General features: G+C 47.2%; 1 protein-coding gene across 12 annotated transcripts in view; it reads right to left on the bottom strand.

Moving 5' to 3' along the window:
• Positions 1–18,343, bottom strand: part of EBF4 (EBF transcription factor 4) — a 59,787-nt gene that overhangs the window by 34,142 nt on the left and 7,302 nt on the right. For 5 of the 12 annotated variants that reach the window (XR_015139318.1, XR_015139316.1, XM_086333122.1 and 2 more), the window contains exons 3-7: positions 10,886–11,042; positions 10,588–10,651; positions 10,381–10,436; positions 8,803–8,876; positions 7,794–7,862 (exon numbers count right to left, since the gene is read on the bottom strand). Coding sequence is in view for 7 of the 12 variants with exons in the window: in XM_086333122.1 (XP_086189248.1) it covers positions 7,794–7,862; positions 8,803–8,876; positions 10,381–10,436; positions 10,588–10,651; positions 10,886–11,042 (420 nt within the window). In the remaining 5 variants the exon portion in view is untranslated. Of the gene's footprint in view, positions 1–7,793; positions 7,863–8,802; positions 8,877–10,380; positions 10,437–10,587; positions 10,652–10,885; positions 11,061–18,343 lie in introns of all 12 variants that reach the window. The other 7 variants (XR_015139317.1, XR_015139315.1, XR_015139314.1 and 4 more) reach the window with 2 other exon arrangements.

Raw genomic sequence — 18,343 nt, 5'->3', positions numbered from 1 at the left:
TATATCAGCATACCTGTCTGGTTTTGATATTTCAGTATATCTGATATCTGATATATCAAAACCAGACAAAAAGTTATAAGAAAATTAGAAAATTGCCAGTGGCTTTTTTCATAGAACTAGAGCAAAAAATCTCAAAATTTGTATGGAGACACAAAAGATCCTGAATTGCCAAAGCAATTTTGAGAAAGAAAAACAGACTTGGAGGAATCAGGCTCCCTGACTTCAGACTAATAAAAAGTTACAGTCATCAAATCAGTATGGTATTGGAACAAAAATAGAAAAATAGATCAATGAAACAGGATAGAAAACCCAAAAATAAACCCATACACCTATGGTCAATTAATCTATGATGAAGAAGGCGAGACTACACAATGTTGGAGACAGTCTCTTCAACAAATGATGCTGGGAAAATTGGGCAGCTATATGCTAAAAAATGAAATTAGATCATTCTTTAAATCCATATACAAAAATAAGCTCAAAATGGATTAAAGACCTAAATTGTGAGACTGGATACTATAAAACTCCTAGAGGAAAACAAAGGCAGAACAGTCTCTGACATAAATTGCTGCAATATGTTTTTCAAACTGTCTCCCAGCATAATGAAAATAAGAACAAAAATAAGCAAATGGGACCTACTTAAACTCAAAAGCTTTTGCATAGCAAAGGAAACAATAAACAAAATGAAAAGACAACCCACAATTTGGGGAAAAATATTTGTAAATGATGTGACAGATAAGGGATTAGTCTCTAAAATTTAAAAATATCTCAAGACACTTAACAAGATCAAAACAAACAAGCCACTCGAAAAATCGGCTGCTGCTGCTGCTGCTAAGTCGCTTCAGTTGTGTCCGACCCCATGGACGGCAGCCCACCAGACTCCCCCGTCCCTGGGATTCTCCAGGCAAGAACACTGGAGTGGGTGGCCATTTCCTTCTCCAATGCATGAAAGTGAAAAGTGAAAGTGAAGTCATTCAGTCGTGTCCGACTCTTAGCAATCTCATGGACTGTAGCCCACCAGGCTCCTCCATCCATGGGATTTTCCAGGCAAGAGTACTGGAGTGGGGTGCCATTGCCTTCTCTGTGAAAAACAGACAGAATACATAAATATACATTTCTCCAAAGAAGACATACAGATGGTCAAAAGGCACATGAAAAGATGTTTAATATCACTAATTATTAGGGAAATGCAAGTCAAAACTATTAATACAATGAGATGTCACCTCATATAACTAGAATGGTTATCATAAAAAAATCCATGAACATAAATGCTGGGGAGGGTGTGGAAAGAAGGGAACCTCCTATACTGTTGGTGGGAATGTAAATTGGTATAGCCACTATGGAGAACAGTATGGCGGTTCATTAAAAAACTAAAAATAGAGCTACCACATGACCCTGCAATCCCACTCCTGGGTATATATCCAGAGAAAAACAAGACCTAAAAGTATACATGCACCCCAGTGTTCACTGAAGCACTGATTACAATAGCCAAGACATGGAGGCAGCCTGAATGTCTATTGACAGAGGAATGGATAAAGAAGATGTGGTATGTATATACAATGGAATATTACTCGGCTAATAAAAAGAAAAAAATAATGCCATTTGCAGCAACATAGACAGTGTCATATGAGTGAAGTAAGACAGAGAAGGAGAAATATCATATGTTATCATTTATATGTGGACTCTAAAAAGAAATGATACAAATGAGTTTATTTACAAAACAGAAGCAGACTCACAGACTTAAAGAACAAACTTATGGTTGCTGGCAGGAGGGGTCAAGGATCAGGGGAAGGGATACTTAGGGAGTTTGGGATGGACATGTGCATACTGGTATATTCAAAACGGATAACCAACAAGGAACTGCTGTATAGCACATGGGACAATGTTACACGGCAGCCTGGATGGGAGGGCGTTTGGGGAAGGATGGATACTTGTATATGAATGGCTGAGTCCCTTTGCTGTTCACCAGAAACTATCACAACATTGTTTGCTAATTGGCTATACCCCAATATAAAATTTTAAAAGGTTTTAAAAAGAGAAAAAAACAAAAAAGAAAATCAGAGACAACTATTCATCAGGAACATGCAAAGACTCTAAACAAAATTTTATTAAATCAACAATATAATGGCAACCCACTCCAGTATTCCTGCCTGGAGAATCCCAGGGATGGAGGAGGCTGGTAGGCTACAGTCCATGGGGTCACAAAGAGTTGGACACGACCGAGCGACTTCACTTCACTTCAATACACCATGACTAAGTGAGGCTCATCTTGGAAATGCAGGGTTGGTTTAACATCAGAAAACAAATTGATGTAATTCATCACATCAAACTAAAAAAACACACAAGATCATCTTAATAGATGTGGAGAAAGCCTCTGACAAAAGTCTAATATTGATTTCTGATAAAAAAAAAAACAAACCTGTCAATAATGAAAGATAGTAGAGAACTTCCTCAATCTGACAAAGGCATCTATGAAAATCCTACAGCTATACACACACACAAACAGACAAAACATACATAAGGGCAAAAGACTGAGTACTTTTCACCTAAGATCAGGAGCAAGATAAATATCCATCTTTTCCCCTGCTACTATCAACACTGTACTGGAAGTTCTAACCAGTACAATCAGGCAAGAAAGAGAAATAAAAGACATCCAGATTGGAAATAAATAAATAAAAGTGTCTTTATTTGCAGATGACATGTTGTCTATAAAGATAATCTGTTGGACTCTTTAAAAAGCTACTAGAACTAATAAGTGGGTTTAGCAAGGCTGCAGACTACAGAATCAGTTACATAAAAATTCATATTTATGTGTACCATAAATAAACCATTGGAAATTGAAATTTAAGACAGCATTTACAATAGCATCAAAATAAACAAATAATAAGGGATAAACCTGAACAAGCAATGTGAAAGATCTGTACTCTAAAGACTATAAAATATTGATGAGAGAGATTGAGGAAAATGTTCAGGGGTTGGAAGACTCAATATTGTTAAGATGTCATTTTCTCCAAATTGGTTTTTAGATTCAAAGTAGTACCAATCAATAGCTCAATGGGATTTTTTGTAGAAATTAACAAGTTGATGCCCAAATTCATATGGAAATGCAAAGGAAAAAGTTGCAATGAAGAAACAAAGTTGGAGGACTTATATTACCTTATTTCAAGAATTATTATAAAGTAACAGTAATCAAAACAGTGTAGAAGTAGCATAAAAGCTAGAGTAAGGAATCGATGGAACAGAATAGAGTCCAGAAATAACTCCACATATAAATAATTGATTTTTTTACAAAGTTTAAAAGAAATAGTACTGGAATGAGTGAATATATATAATAAAACAACAAAATGTCTTGATTCTATACCTCTCATATCTAGAAAAATTAACTCAAAGTGGATCCTACACCTAAACAAAAATACCAAAGCTACAAAACTTATAGAAGAAGGGGGAACTTTTCTGTGACCTAGCTGAAGATTTTTAGCTATGACAACAAAAACACAATACACAGAGGGAATAATGTATAAATTGGACCTTAACAAAATTAAAAACTTGTGTTCTTCAAAAACACTGTTAAGAGGGCTTCCCTGGTGGCTCAGTGGTAAAGAATCCATCTGCCAATGCAAGAGACATGGGCTCAATCCCTGATCCAGGAAGATCCCACATGCCATGGAGCAACGAAGCTAGTGCGCCACAACTACTGAGCCTGTGCTCTAGAGCCCAGAACCTCAACTACTGAGTCCACGTGCCCCAACTACTGAAGGCCACGCCCCCTAGAGCCCGTGCTCTGCAGCAAGAGAAGCCCCCGCAATGAGAAGCCCGCATACCCCAGCTAGAGAGGAACCCCTGCTTGCTGCAACTAGAGAAAAACCTGGGCAGTAACGAAGGCCCAGCACAGCCAAAAATTAATTCACTAATTAATTTTTTAAAAAACTGATAAGAATGAAAAGACTAGTTATGGATTGGGAAATTTTTTTAAATTAACTTCTCTTGGGCTGCTCTGAGTTTTCATTGCTGCGTATGGGCTTTCTCTAGTCGCGGCCAGCAGGGGCTACTCTCTAGTTGCAGTGTGTGGGCTTCTTGCCGCGGTGGCTTCCTGTTGCCGAACACGGGCTCTAGGATGCACCGGCTTCATTACTTGCAGCACACAGGCTCAGCAGCTGTGGTGCATGGGTTTAGATGCCCTGCAGCATGTGGAATCTTCCCAGACTAGGGATCGAACTCATGTTCCCTGCATTGGCAGGAGGATTCTTAACCACTGGACCACCGGGGAAGTCTGGGAAAAATTTTTTTGTAAAATATTTATCTAATTTTTTCCACAGTATATAAAGAACTCCCACTCAGTAATTAAAAAAATAACCCAAATACTTGACCAAAAAAAAAAAAATACGAATGGCAAATAAGCACATGGAAAGATGTTCAACATCATTAGTCATTGCTGCTGCTAAGTTGCTTCAGTCGTGTCCGACTCTGTGCAACCCCAAAGACAGCAGCCCAACAGGCTCCCCCGTCCCTGGGATTCTCCAGGCAAGAATACTGGAGTGGGTTGCCATTTCCTTCTCCAATGCTTGAAAGTGAAAAGTGAAAGTGAAGTCGCTCAGTCGTGTCTGACTCCTAGCGACCCCATGGAGTGCAGCCCACCAGGCTCCTCCATCCATGGGATTTTCCAGGCAAGAGTACTGGAGTGGGGTGCCATTGCCTTCTCCTTCATTAGTCATTAGGGATATGCAAATTAAAACCATAATGAGATATGACTATACATCTATTAGAATGGGTAACATTAAAAAGAGAGATTATTCTTGTGCTGATGAGAACGAGCGGAATTACAACTCTCATACGCTGCTGGTGGGAAACATAACATGGTACTGCTACTTTGGAAAACATAGTTAGGCAACTACTTATGGCAAATGATCAGTATCTAGGATCTATAGGATCTGTAAAGAATTGTTAAAATCAATCATAATTCCTGGCGATTTCAGTGTTAAGCTAAATACATAACTCTTCCAATACATTCTTCTCTCTATTCCTTTTGTATCTCTCCTCCACTGACCTTGCCTCTACACTCCCCTGGCCACACATTACCAATAAACACAACTTCCGAATAATCCTACCTACAGGCAACCACTCCTTACCACCAGCTCCACCCCCTTCTAGTACCTCAACTCCAATCATTCTTTGGTCCCATCAGAACCTGTGCTCCATTCATCATCCTTTCTCTTCACTCTGCCATACTCCTCTCCCTTGTGAGCTTAAATTCCTTGTTCTGTTTTTGTAAATACCCTTTGCTTATACTTTTTACTCTCTTGCCCTCTCCTTTCATTGTATTCACATAGCAAACGTCTAACTCTGGCTATATGCAACCACTCACCTGTTCTGCACGTGCACTCCTGTGGCTCAGCAGAGCTGGGGAAAATTGCTCACTTAATTTATGGCCACAGGACTTCCTTAGTGGTGCAGTGGATAGGAATCCAGCTGCCAATGCAGGGGACACGGGTTCGATCCCTGGTCTGGGGCGATTCCACATGCAAGGGAGCAACTAAACCTGGGCGCCGCAACTACTGAGCCCGTGTGCCACAACTGCTGAAGCCCGAATGCTCTAGAGCCAGCAAGTCACAGCTACTGAGCTGCATGCAGCAACTACCAAAGCCCGTGGTCTACAACAGAAGCCACTGCAATGAGAAGCCTGTGCACCACGAGAGAGGAGACCCTGCTCTCCACAACTAGAGAAAGCCTGCATGCAGCAACGAAGACCCAGTGCAACCAAAAATAAATATAAATGAACAAACTAAAAAATTCATGACCATAGGGAATTCCCTGGTAATCCAGTGGTTAGGACTTGGTGCGCTGCTTGGGGAACTAAGATCCCACAAGCTATGTGGTGAGGCCCAAAGTGAATAAATTTTTTAAATAAATAAATAGATAAGTAAATTTATGAACATATCTCAGGTGGGCCCTTAGTGCCACTTGGCAATCACAGAACATGTCCATAGTCCCCTCACTCTCCTGGACAACTATTTCATGCCCTAGTGTCTCCCTCTCCATCCTCACCCTCAACTGTTGACCTTGTTTCTTATTTCACTGAGAAAACAAAGCAATCAGAAAAGGATGTCTGCAAGCTCCTGTGTTGGATATATCCATTTACCCACTTCCATGCCCAGATTCTCTGTCTTCCCGCTGTCTCCATGGATAACTGTCTGTGCTCCCAGGTAAAACCAGTCCTCCACCTATGCAGGAGACACCGTGCCCTTTGCTGTCCAGAGGACACTGCTGCAGCGATTCTCCCTTCTAACTCTTGCATCATAATTTTCCATTTCCTACTGGATTTTTGTCAGTAGCATCTGAACAAGCTACATTTTTTCTTAGCCTTACACTGTGCTCCTGCCACCACCCTATTTCTTTGATCCCTTTAGGGTGAAAGTCCAGAGTTCCTCTGGTCACTGTCCCTAGTGTCTCCTCTCATTCTCTCTTAGACATACTCCTATCAGAATTCTGCCCCTTTTGCCACCGAAATAGCTCCTGTTGAGGTGACCAATGTCCCCCACACTGCTAAATCTAATGGTTAATTCTTATTCTTTTTATCATCTCCATGAGCAGCACTTGATGCAGTTGACTATAGCCTTCTTTGGGGAAAATTTTTCTAGCTGGACTTCTGGGACTCTACCCCCCTGATTTGCCTCCTACTTTACTGCAGCTGCTTCTCAGGCTCCTTTGCTGGTTCTGCATCTCTAGACTACAGCAACAGGCATTCTCAAAATAGCTGGTATGAATATCAATTGGTATAATTGCTACTGAGGACAAATTGGCAATAACTATCAAAAGTACAAACGTACATCTCCTTTGACCCAGAAATTCTGCTTCTAGTAATATCCTTCATATAAATGCACACACATGCTAAGTGACACATGGACAAAGTAATTCACTACAGCATATTTTATCCCTGAAGAAGAATGAAAACAGCCAAAATGTCCAGCAATAGACACTAAATAAATTACGGTCCATCCATACAACGGAATATTTTGCAGTAGCAAAAAAAAGAATGAGGAGACTGTCTGTGTCTGCATTTTCTTGCACAGGCTAGCTCAGGAAGGATACTCATGAAACTGGGGACAATGCTTGCTTATTTGGAGGGCAATGGATGAGTCAGAAGCAGAGGTGGAAGACTTTGCTGTCAACCCTTTTAAATTTGAATTTTAGTACACTGTGAATGATTTATCTATTAAAAGGAGAACACGGCAGGGTTTAGTTCCAATATGGAATGCGTTCTAAGATATTAATAAAAAAGGTAAGTATTAAATACAAAAGATTGTGTACAATATGCTATACATAGGTGTAGGGCAGACTTATTTTTCCTTAATTACTCTTCTGTGTTATCTTTTGAATTTTGTACCTTATATATATACATATTTCCTATTCAGAAAGAAAAATGCATTTTCACATGCATCACCTCTACAATCCTATGACTGAAACTCACCAAGTATTTCCCTATTTTTCTAACAAAGGAAATGAACAGAGAAGTTAGAGGAGGCACCAGGACCAGAGCCCACTTTCCCTGCCACTCCCTGTTAGCTCCTCCAGCCGTGGCATCCTCTACCATCTCCCATCCCTGTCTTCTCTGGCTTCTTCCCTCAGGAAGCACAACTCTTAAGTCCAGCCTCAGAGAGTCTGCCACCAGGGGCTTCACTCAGGGGACCGTTTCTTTTGCTCAGAGCCACCAAAGGGTGGTGGGAGCCACTGTGCTCTGTGGCTGGTTCCAGCCTGCCCTGACTTTGCAAGCTGCCAGGCCCTCCTCCCCTGGCCTGTACCTGTCAATGATGACGGGGTCTGATGGCGTCTCATTCCGGTTGCCACAGCTCTTCCGGTCACAGCATCGGCTGAAGGAAAGGTGAGGAGGGAGGGAAGGAAGAAAGAAGGAGAGGGAGATTACAGTGTGGGGTGTGTTTGTGTGCGCGTGTGCATGTGTGTGTGTATGTGTGGCTCTAGGGTGAGGACGCTGATGTCCTGTCTCTGAGTGTGGAATCCCTGGCCCAGAAGGGCTCACTCCCAGAACCCAGCCCTGGGGATAAGGTTGGCCAGGAAACCCTTGTCCCAGAGGCGTGCTGCTCCTTAAGATCCAGGAAAGGGTAGAATGCTGACCATCTACTCTCTCTGTACCCTTTTTATACAAAGAGCTCCAATTGTAAGCATGTAACACATGAATTTTCACAAAATGAGCTCACCCATGTAACCAGACCAAGAAATACCATATGACCAGCATCCCAGAAGCCCCATCCTGGTCACTGCCCTTCCCAAGAGTAGCCACTGTTCCAACCAGATTTTTGAACTCTAGTTTCTTTTCCATGTGTGAGGAGTTGCCTAGGACGACCTTGTCCAACTGACACCTCCTGGGGAGCCCTTGCCTAGAAATGCCAAGCCCTGGGGTAATGGGGAAGGGGAACCAAGAGCTGTGCTCCTCCTTCCCCATCCTGCCTGCCCAGGGGGTTCCCTGAAGGTCACATAAGAGGCAGAAAAGTTTCCTCCTTCAGCTCTGGAGCTAATCCAGGAGGCCCAGGCCCTGCCCCCACCTCCCAGCGAGCCCTCTCCAGAGCTTTATTAGTTAAGCTTCCCAGTAGCAGCAGGAGGCCTTTCTTGCACAAACAGTCGGAGAAGCCACATAAACAGGCCAGGCTAATGGGGCCTCAAGGACCCTCTCCTCAGCCAGCACTGTGCCCAGGGACCTCACTCTTCATCACCTCCCCCTACCAGGCTTCCCTGGGGATCAGTGGGGAGGGGATTGGGCCAAGAGGCCAGTGCCAGCGCTCCAGCCCTTCTCACCTGCACATGATCTCATGAGTGAGCAGCACACGGCACATTTCGGGGTTCTTGTCCTGCCCTTCATAGATGATGGCCTGGGGAAGAAGAAGTGCACGAGCTTGGGGGGAAGGAGGCTCCTCTTGAGGCCAGGTGAGGGGCAGGTGGGCCCTCCTCCCAGAGAAGAGTATGCCCTCCAACTCTCTCTGGGGGCCCAGGAGTGCAAAGCAGGAGCTGGGAACCTAGCTTCCCAAATCGGGACGGCCATCAGAATGGGCAAGAATGGGGTGAGGTCTATGGATTCTGTCTGTCCACAGGCAGCACTTTCTGGAGCCAGTTCTGCCCTGGGGCAGGGAGGTCCACCGATCACCCTGACCAAGACCAGGCACATGCCCCAGCCTCCACGGTTTTCACAAGCATCGTCCCCCCAGGGTCTCCCGCCAGCTCCTCAGCCACGCTCCCCATCCGTCATCTCCGCAGGCCAGGTCAGCGGCTTCCTCTGGGACCGCTGGATCATTCCCCGACCCCTCAACCAGTCCCCAGCCTCTCCTTGGCCTTGAAGCAAGGAGTAAGCTTCCCAAACACACATTTGACTTCCAACTTAAAACGTCTGGGCCTCTCAGCCATCCCTCATTTGTGGGTCTCTTTCTCTGTGGACAGTCTCCAACCTCTTCCACGCTTGTTGGCCATACAATCCCACTTTGCCACTTCCCAGTCTGCCTCCCAGACCATAGTGACCACAGGCATCCTAGAAACGCACAACTTTTTCCTCTACCCTGGGACTGGGTGGAGGCTGCTGGAAGCCTGTCTGTGTGGGAATGCCCAAGCCTCCACCTCCAGTTCAGGCCACTGATTTTCACATCTGAGACTCAGCCCTGTTCCTTACCAGGACACAGAGTTCTGAAAAGCCTAAGGCTGCACAGTGCATGAGGGCTGACTCAGATTTCAGTTGCCCAGAGCTCCTCTGGCTGGCCCCAAGCCTCCTCCTTTCATCTTTTCAAAGCACCAAGTGCTGAGGGCCAGTGTTGGAAGCTCTGGGGCCCCACCCAGTGCTGGACCAAGGCACCCATCCCTGTGTTAGCTGCTAAGGTCTTTCTCTTGAGAACTGCTCTCAGCAGATAGGAGCTGCTTCCCCTGAAAATGCCTGGAAGGTTACACACACTTCCCTTGGGAGTGGTCCCCAGCCAGTAACTAACCAATACAGGGGACAGAATCTTGGCCTCCTTGCCTCAAGGGGCAACAACTCGGTGACATTCCTACTCTAGCCTGAGGATCAGGCTGAAGCTAGACTCCAGCTGACACCACATCCTTGCTGAGCGTCCCCTGCTCTGTCTTGCTTCTCCCTGGTCCCCTCCTGAGATCTTCTCTCCTCTTCCTCAATAAACCCACCTGAATCTCCATCTAGGCTGAATTTCTAGATAACAGGACCCAAGAGCAAAGTCTTTGTGAAAATGTCTTTTTCTTGTCTAGAGGACAAAAGCCACACATCCTCCTCCTGTGGACTGTGGGGAGCTAGATTGGTGAGGATGAAGCGCACGGGGGATACGGAAGCAGGGACAAGGATGCTTGTTCCGATCTCAGGGGAGATGGTGGCTGGCTCACCTGCTTGGACATGGAGTCAATGAGACGCACGTAGAGATCCTGTTCTGTCCGAAGACCTGAGGGTGGGAAGGCGGAGAGGTTTGTTATTTAGGGAGCTCCTGTGGCTTCTGACGACTAAACATACTCCACACCCTTCCCAGCTGGAGTACGGTGGGGTACTGTGTCACATGGTGCTGTGGTACCCCATGGGTGGTGGGCTTCACTAACCGTTGTTATATACCAGCCGGAGGCGGTAATGGATTCCGTTGTTTGTCTTTTCAGCCCCAGGCTCCTGCAGGGACAAGATAGGGAGGATGCTCGGTGCTCCCAGGGATCCTCCAGTCACTCCCCTCCCCCTCCACTCCCCACCCAACCTTCCTCCCTCTCCTCTCCCATCCGTTCACCACCCCCTTCTCCACTCCTCCACGGCCTATCCGTCATCTGTTCCAGTGGGAAGGGGTTCCCTGAAACCACCCCCCCCACCTCCCCACCCTCTTCCTTCCCGGTGAGCCCACAAGCCTCTCACTCGGTCCTTCTCCACAAAGTCGATGAAGGCTGTGCGCTCCACCTCCACCGGCTGCCCCTGCCGGTCATACATGGCCAGCACGAAGTGGAAGAAGTTGGATTTCCTGAGGTTGGAAGGGGGCTGCTTCTCAAAGTGTGCTCGTGCCAGGCCCACACCACTGTGGGGAGGAAAGCTGCTGGAAACCACCGGAAGTGAGTGCCCTTCAGAAAGACACCTATCACCTCTGACCAGGACTCGGCTCTGACATGTCAAGAGTTACACTGGACGGGCCCATGCCACCCTTGACAGGGCCATCTCAGTTTCAGACAGAGGTCTCCCAGTGCTGAGATCACCGAACCTGCTCCCGTGGGGATAAGTGGCACATCGGAGGGTATCCCTGGCAGACTCCTTCCTAGACTTTTCTCTGGACCCTACATTTTGGAAGCTGGTCCCTAAAACCAAATGAACACATGTTACTGACCTGAGAAACACATCTTACTGACCTGAGGCTCCTGTGACTGCCCTTTAGGGCCTCAAGGGGCAGCTGGGTGGTTTGGGAATGAATATCTCACTGTACCCAGTTCATAGCTGTGTGCACGAGCCTATGGCATTGCCTGGGAGATGATGAAGTCCGTCAGATACTCAGAGACACTGAACTGGCTCAGGGCACTAGACTGCCCAGCCTGGACTCTGGGCTATGGCTAAAGGTGGAAAAGTCCTCCTCAGGTGTAGGGGAACCTGCCTCCACACTTTAAGGATACCGCTGGCTCCTTTGGGCAGAAGCATCTTGTGATCTGGTCTTGCTTTCTCCTGGCTCATCAGAAACCAGCCCCAGAAACAAAGCCAGGGTTGGAGCACAAGTAGGAGAACCAAGGCCCTATTTACCAAATATTTCCTGAGCCCCGGTGATGTATTAAGCACTGGCCACATGGCACCATGTGGGGCCAGACTGAAACACCTGGAAGGGGAGAGAAGACAGATTCACAGAGCTTACTTAACACGAGACACAGTGGTGAGTCCCCCCTAAGAGATGTGCCTACATAAAAAACAATAAAACTAAAGGAAGAAAAAATTAATTCTGTGTGAGATGAAGGGAAGACTTCACAGAGATGGTTGCATTCCCTCTGGTCTTTGAGGAATGAATAGGAGCTCGACAAGGGCCGGAGGCACAAGGGCAGAACTAATAGCATAAGAAATGGCTGTAGGTGTGGGTGTCACTGGATCACAGGTTTCAAAGTGTGAAGTGAGGAGAGAAAAGGTTTGTATTGAAAGTGCCAGACTATGTAGGCATACAAAAACCAGGCCATGGAGTGTAGACTTTCTTCTCTGGGTCAAGATCTTCCAAAATGTTTTCTTTAGCTCTCTCATGGCTCCAGATCTTCGTTCTATGAAGGAGTGCTATAGCCATAACTGCTGGGAGATGCGGCTTCATGGAGTACTCATGAGTGTGTGTGGGGGGGCGTCCTTGGGGCACCCTCCAGGAAGGGACTGTCTTTGACTCGGTCAGGCCAGTGGTCCCCACGTGTGGCAACCAGCCTCCAAGCTGGTTCCCATGACCCCTGCCTCCTGGAGCTCAGGTCCTTGCACAGTCCCTGCTACACACTGTCAGGATTGGTCTCTATGGCCAATAGAATCTGGCACAAGTGAGAACATATGATTTCCAAGGTTAGGTCATACAAGATACATGGCTCCTGCCCTAAACAATCAGTGACTTGGGCAAAGCTGGCTGTCATGTTGTGAGGATACTCAAGCAGTCCTCCGGAAGGTCCACACGGAGAAGAACTGAACCCTCCTGCCAACAGCCGGCACTAACTGATCAGCTGGGCGAGATCCACTGGCCCTCGGCCAGCCTTCAGATGACTGAAGCCTCATAAGAAACCCTGAGCCAGAACTACCCAGCTACACTGCTCCCTGCTTTCTAACTTTAAGAAACTGTGTGAGATAATGAATGTTGTTTTATGTCACCGAGTTTGGGAATAACTTTTTTTTTTTTTTAACGTGGCAATAGATTACCAACATACCATGCTTACTTGACTACGGAGCATTTTGGTGGAGGCATGTGGTTTGGGAGACATGACTAAAGGCCTCCAAGAGGTTCTGAAGTTAGGCAGGGCTTAGAAGATGCTGCAGGCAGGGAGTGCCGAGGGTGCTGATAGCAAGAGGCCACTGCAGGGATGCAGAGGTGAGGATGGTGGAACTGCTTTGAGAGCCATTTAGACCAGAGTCCGTCCTGGACATGCCATGTGACGGCCTCTGCCATACTCAACAGTGCTTACTATTTTTCTTCATATAATTGTAAATCAACTTATCCTTACTTGGCTTCATGCAAAGCTATAATATCTGAAATGTCATGGCCTTGAGAAGCTTGTTGTATTTTTACTTATATGCTGCTAAGTCACTTCAGTCGTGTCCGACTCTGTGTGACCCCGTAGACGGCAGCCCACCAGGCTCCCCCATCCCTGGGATTCTCCAGGCAAGAACACTGGAGTGGGTTGCCATTGCCTTCTCCAATGCATGAAAGTGAAAAGTGAAAGTGAAGTCGCTCAGTAGTGCCCGACTCTTAGCGACCCCATGGACTACAGCCTACCAGGCTCCTCCATCCATGGGATTTTCCAGGCAAGAGTACTGGAGTGGGGTGCCATTGCCTTCTCCGTTTTACTTATATAGATTACAGTAAATATATAACCAATAGAATGAAAATTGTTCCTCCTCCTGAAAGCCTGCTTGGGAGCCTCAGTGGTCCATATGAAATGCTGATTTTGGAGGCAAAAGTGACAGGTCTTGCTTGGGGGATGTGGTTTGGGAAACATGACTAAAGGCCACCAGGAGGCTCTGAAGTCAGGCAGGACTTAGAAGATGCTGCAGGCAGGGAAGGCCCAGCATACGGACGTGAGAGGCTGGTCAAGATGAGGGGGGCCACCAATACCTTCTCTTCCCCACCAAAAGTTATTTCTACATGTTCTTTCCTCCAGGATCATCCTCCTCCCTCCTCCAGGGTCCCTCCCTTCTCCTCTGCCTCAGGCTTCACGTCCAGGCCTTGACTGTCCTGTTTTCCACTTGCCAGGAGGCAGAGAAGCCTGAAGAACTTCGATCGCAGCAGGTCCCTGATTACTGTTAATGAATATACTAAAGGTGGCAGTAACCCTGACTCCTTCCTCTGCCCCCTCTCCCACCCAGGACCAGCTTCAAGAGAGGTTCCAGGACCACCTAGGGGGACATAAGGCCAGAAGGGGGTAGACTGTGAAGCCATCCCAGATCACTCTACCCTTTATTCCATCATCTGGCCCAGAAAAGGTGCTGGAAGGTTCTCAGACAGTAAAAAGAAGGGGCAGAGAAAGAAAGAGGTCTTACAATAACAGGGGTGGAGGCTGAGCAAGAACACAATCCCATGTCTACACAACATACCCTATCTACACAGCTACTCCTGCAGTTCCCAGGCCAAGAGTCAATCATTGATGCTAAGCCTCCTCTCCCATCCATCCCTCTTGGCAAATACCAGTCAGTCCTGGGTCCCGGCTGCCTGCTGGCTCCTGCCAAGCTCCTAAGGACCACAGCTGGGAAGTCTGCCCTAAGCCCCAAGCCAAGCTTGCTTCACAGGGCCTGCCCTCTCAGCAGGAGGGGATTCCCAGGGAGAGAGGTTGGGGGGACTCAAGAGGGAAGGGAGCAGGTACCCCTGCCTGGGGTCTGTATCCATTGAGGGGCTGCACTGACCTACCCCACTGTGGGATCAGGCTCAATCCCACTTCCCTTGAGGTAGCCCAGCATCACCCTCCATGCTCCACCTCACTTAGTGGAGGCACTAAGGCACACACACAGTCACACACATCCAGGCAAAGCAATGGGACAAGGTGGATAGCTTACAGTTCTGGGACAGGGATTACTATCACGAATGGCAGCAGAAAAATACGCGTGACCCCAGCAGACCAAGAGAGGACGGCAGAATGGGCAAGACCCCTGCTTGCACGCCCAGGACTGCTCCTGGTCTGCAAATGTCTCCAGTTTACTCTGTTCATACCCCTGCAGGACAAGTGAGACCAAGGTGAAATAGAAAGGGCTTTGGTTTAAAGAAATCCTTGTGGGACTTTCCCGGTGTTCCAGTGGTAAAGCATCTGCCTGTAAATGCAGGGAACATGGGTTCAGTCCTTGGTCCAGGAAGATCCCACATGCCATGGAGCAACTCAGCCTGTGCGTCACAACTACTAAGCCCATGTGCTGCAACTATGGAAGTCCGTGCACTCTAGAGTCTGTGCTCCGCAACGAGAGAAGCCATCGCAAAGAGAAGCCTGAGCACTGCAACTGAGAGGAGTCCCCGCTTGTCGCAAATAGAGAAAGCCCATGAGCAGCAACAAAGATATAGAGCAGGTAAAAAACAAACAAATAAATGCAATTAAAAAAAAAAAAAAGTAAGGAAGCCTATGTGTCATCCCTTAAAAAACAAACAACAGAAATATCCTCACATTTCCTATGAACACAGAGAATGACCTGAGGATTAGCACAGCGGCTAAGTACAGGATGCAGGTCAGTCTAGACTGTGCCTTCCTTCTCCTGGTTCCCCCAGGCAGCTGCACTGCCTCCCTGCCCATGCAGTAGATGACCAATCAGCATCCCTGAGCAGAGCTGCAGGCCCCAAAGGAAGACGGAGGGAGGGGGAGACTGTTGTTCTTCTCCCCTTGGGAGGAGCTAATGCTCTTGTTACAAGCAAACAAACCAAGATTAAAGAATGGAAAGAAAGAAATATAGACATACGCTCAAATAACTCAGATGATAGACCCAGGGCATGGAGAGGTCTGAGAGGCCTGCTGGGGCCCCTTGGAAGCAGACGTGTGCTCCTACACTAGCTTAGAGGCAGGGATGTGAATGAAGGCCAAGGTCCCTGATTCTGTGGTCTCCAAAGTGGGATTGCCCAAGACCCTCACTGGAGTGTGGGGAGAAACTGAAAGGGTGTCTACTGATAGGAGTCTGTTCTCTAGAAGAAAGAAGTGAGGCAGGAGAGCCTGGGAGGTCTGGAGAGGCAAGTGTTTTATCTGGGTTTCCCCAGAAGCAGAACCTGAGACAAAGATTCCAGTGCAAATACTTTATGCGGAAACCCTGGTGGGGGTGGGGAGTGACCAGAGAAGGAAAGGCAGTCCTATTGGGTGCATCAGCCGGGAGGTACCACTGTGGGCAGCTGCAGCTCAGTCCCCAGGGAGCCCTGGAAACAAGCCTAGAACTTGTGCTTCAGCTACCCCGTCAGAGGGCTGGGCATGGAAGTTGAGGTTTTTATCCACCAATGCCATCAGTCACTGGCTGAGGGCCTCTGGGGTGTCATTTCTCAGTGGGATTGGCCTGGTGTGCAGGTGTGCAGAGCAGACTCTGGTGGTCTAAGAAAGTCTTAGGAGGCAAATGCTGGCAGAGGAAGCAGACCCTTTCCTAAGGGTCCCTAGGGGACATGGGTGGGGTAGCAATTCCCAGCCACCCAAGGGCCTGCGGTGTGACGGAAGCCAGCAGAGCTCCACCTGAGTGCAGCCTGGCAGATGCCTCACCTGGTTTGTGAGCTGCTGGAGCCTATAATTCAGAAACGTCTCATTCACTTAGCATGATTAGTGTACAGAGCATGCTGTATGTGCGCCTTTTCTGGATAAATGCGGCTGAGTGACGAAAACAGCCGCATTAACCACTTTTGTAGGATTCCAAAATGATTTACGCATCTCCTTGCTTTCTTAAGAGCTCCCCTTGTGGCTCAGCTGGTAAAGAAGCCACCTGCAGTGCAGGAGACCTGGGTTCAATCCCTGGGTTGGAAATATGCCCTGGAGAAGGGAAAGGTTACCCACTCCTATATTCTGGCCTAGAGAATTCCATGGACTGTATAGTCCATGGGGTCGCAAAGAGTCAAACACAACTGAGTCACTTTCATTTGCTTTCTTAAAAAGATTGTTTTCAACCAAATATTCAAAACACTTTCCTATCAATCCCAGAGTGTGCTGAGGTGGTGAGTTCTTTGCTCCTGTACTAGAGAGCTGGGATATGGGAGGAGAAAGTGCTCATTTTCATATATCCACCAGGGCCAAGTCATCCCCTTCCTATTTCCTGTTCTGAAATAGCCCCCAAATTAAAGGAGACTGTGACAGAAAAGTTCAGGGAACACAGCTGTTTTTTGGCTGGAGGACATCCAAGCACGGGCGTGTGTGGGCTTCCTTAGTACTTCCCTGGGAATCCAGGTTAAAGGTGACACCGAGAGCAACCTGATCTTTCCAGCCTGAGTCACTCAGGTAACCCGTGCTTCGGAGTACAGGGGGATGCAAACCTGGGGGCTGCAGAGTTGTCTGGTTGCTATTGCTTGGGCACCCAGGGGTCCCTGGAGATGCTCCTTTTCGAGGTGAAACAGGATGCCCCAGGGCCCTTCTCATAGCAGCTGGACCTTGCCAAAGCTGTCTAGGACAGATGATACTTCCTTCACAGTCAGTCTCTGCTCTCAACTCAGAAGGCAGTTCATATGCCTTTACAGCCTTGATTACATGCTAATTATTCAGTTCAGTTGCTCAGTCCTGTCCAACTCTTTATGACCCCATGAACTGCAACACGCCAGACCTCCCTGTCCATCACCAACTCCTGGAACTTGCTCAAACTCATGTCCATTGAGTCAGTGAGGCCATCCAACCATTTCATCCTCTGTCGTCTCCTCCTGCCTTCAATCTGTCCCAGAATCAGGGTCTTTTCCAATGAGTTGATTCTTCACATCAGGTGGCCAAATTATTGGAGTTTCAGCTTCAGCACCAGTCCTTCCAATGAATATTCAGGGTTGATTTTGTTTAGGATTGACTGATTTGATCTTCTTGCAGTCCAAGGGACTCTCAAGAGTCTTCTCCAACACCACAGTTCAAAAGCATCAATTCTTCCACACTCAGCCTTCTTTGTAGTCCAGCTCTCACATTTGTACATGACTATTGGAAAAACCATAGCTTTGAGTAGATGGACCTTTGTTGGCAAAGTAATGTCTCTGCTTTTTAATATGCTGTCTAGGTTGGTCATAGGTTTTCTTCCAAGGAGCAAGGGTCTTTTAATTTCATGGTTGTAGTCACCATCTGCAGTATTTTGGAGCCCAAGAAAATAAAGTCTGTCACTGTTTCCATTGTTTCCCCATCTATTTACCATGAAGTGATGGGACCAGATGCCATGATCTTCATTTTTTGAATGTTGAGTTTTAAGCCAGCTTTTTATTAGCAGGAGCATTTTAAAACAAACATCCAAACCCCACAGACAGTGGCTGAGAATGAAGCTCTGGCCTTTCCCCAGAGGCACCCTCAGGCCTTCCGTCTCCCCACCTACCCATCCTCTACCAAATCCTAACTCTTGCCTGCCTTGGCAGCCCAAAGTTCTGAGCAGTGCCTTGGCTTGGGCCTGATCCATCTTGGAATCTGGGATGCTGGGTGATGGAGAGAAGTCCTGAGGTCATTAGCAGGGAAGGGAGGCTCCTTTTTAATCCCCCTCCACCCAAGAGGC

This window comes from Bos grunniens, chromosome 13 (genome assembly GCF_055505025.1).
Source record: "Bos grunniens cultivar Pamir isolate PY7600 chromosome 13, Bosgru_T2T1.0, whole genome shotgun sequence".
NCBI classification, from domain to species: domain Eukaryota; kingdom Metazoa; phylum Chordata; class Mammalia; order Artiodactyla; family Bovidae; genus Bos; species Bos grunniens.
The sequence above is the reverse complement of the archived record's forward strand: the minus strand, read 5'-3'. Positions and strand labels throughout refer to the sequence as shown.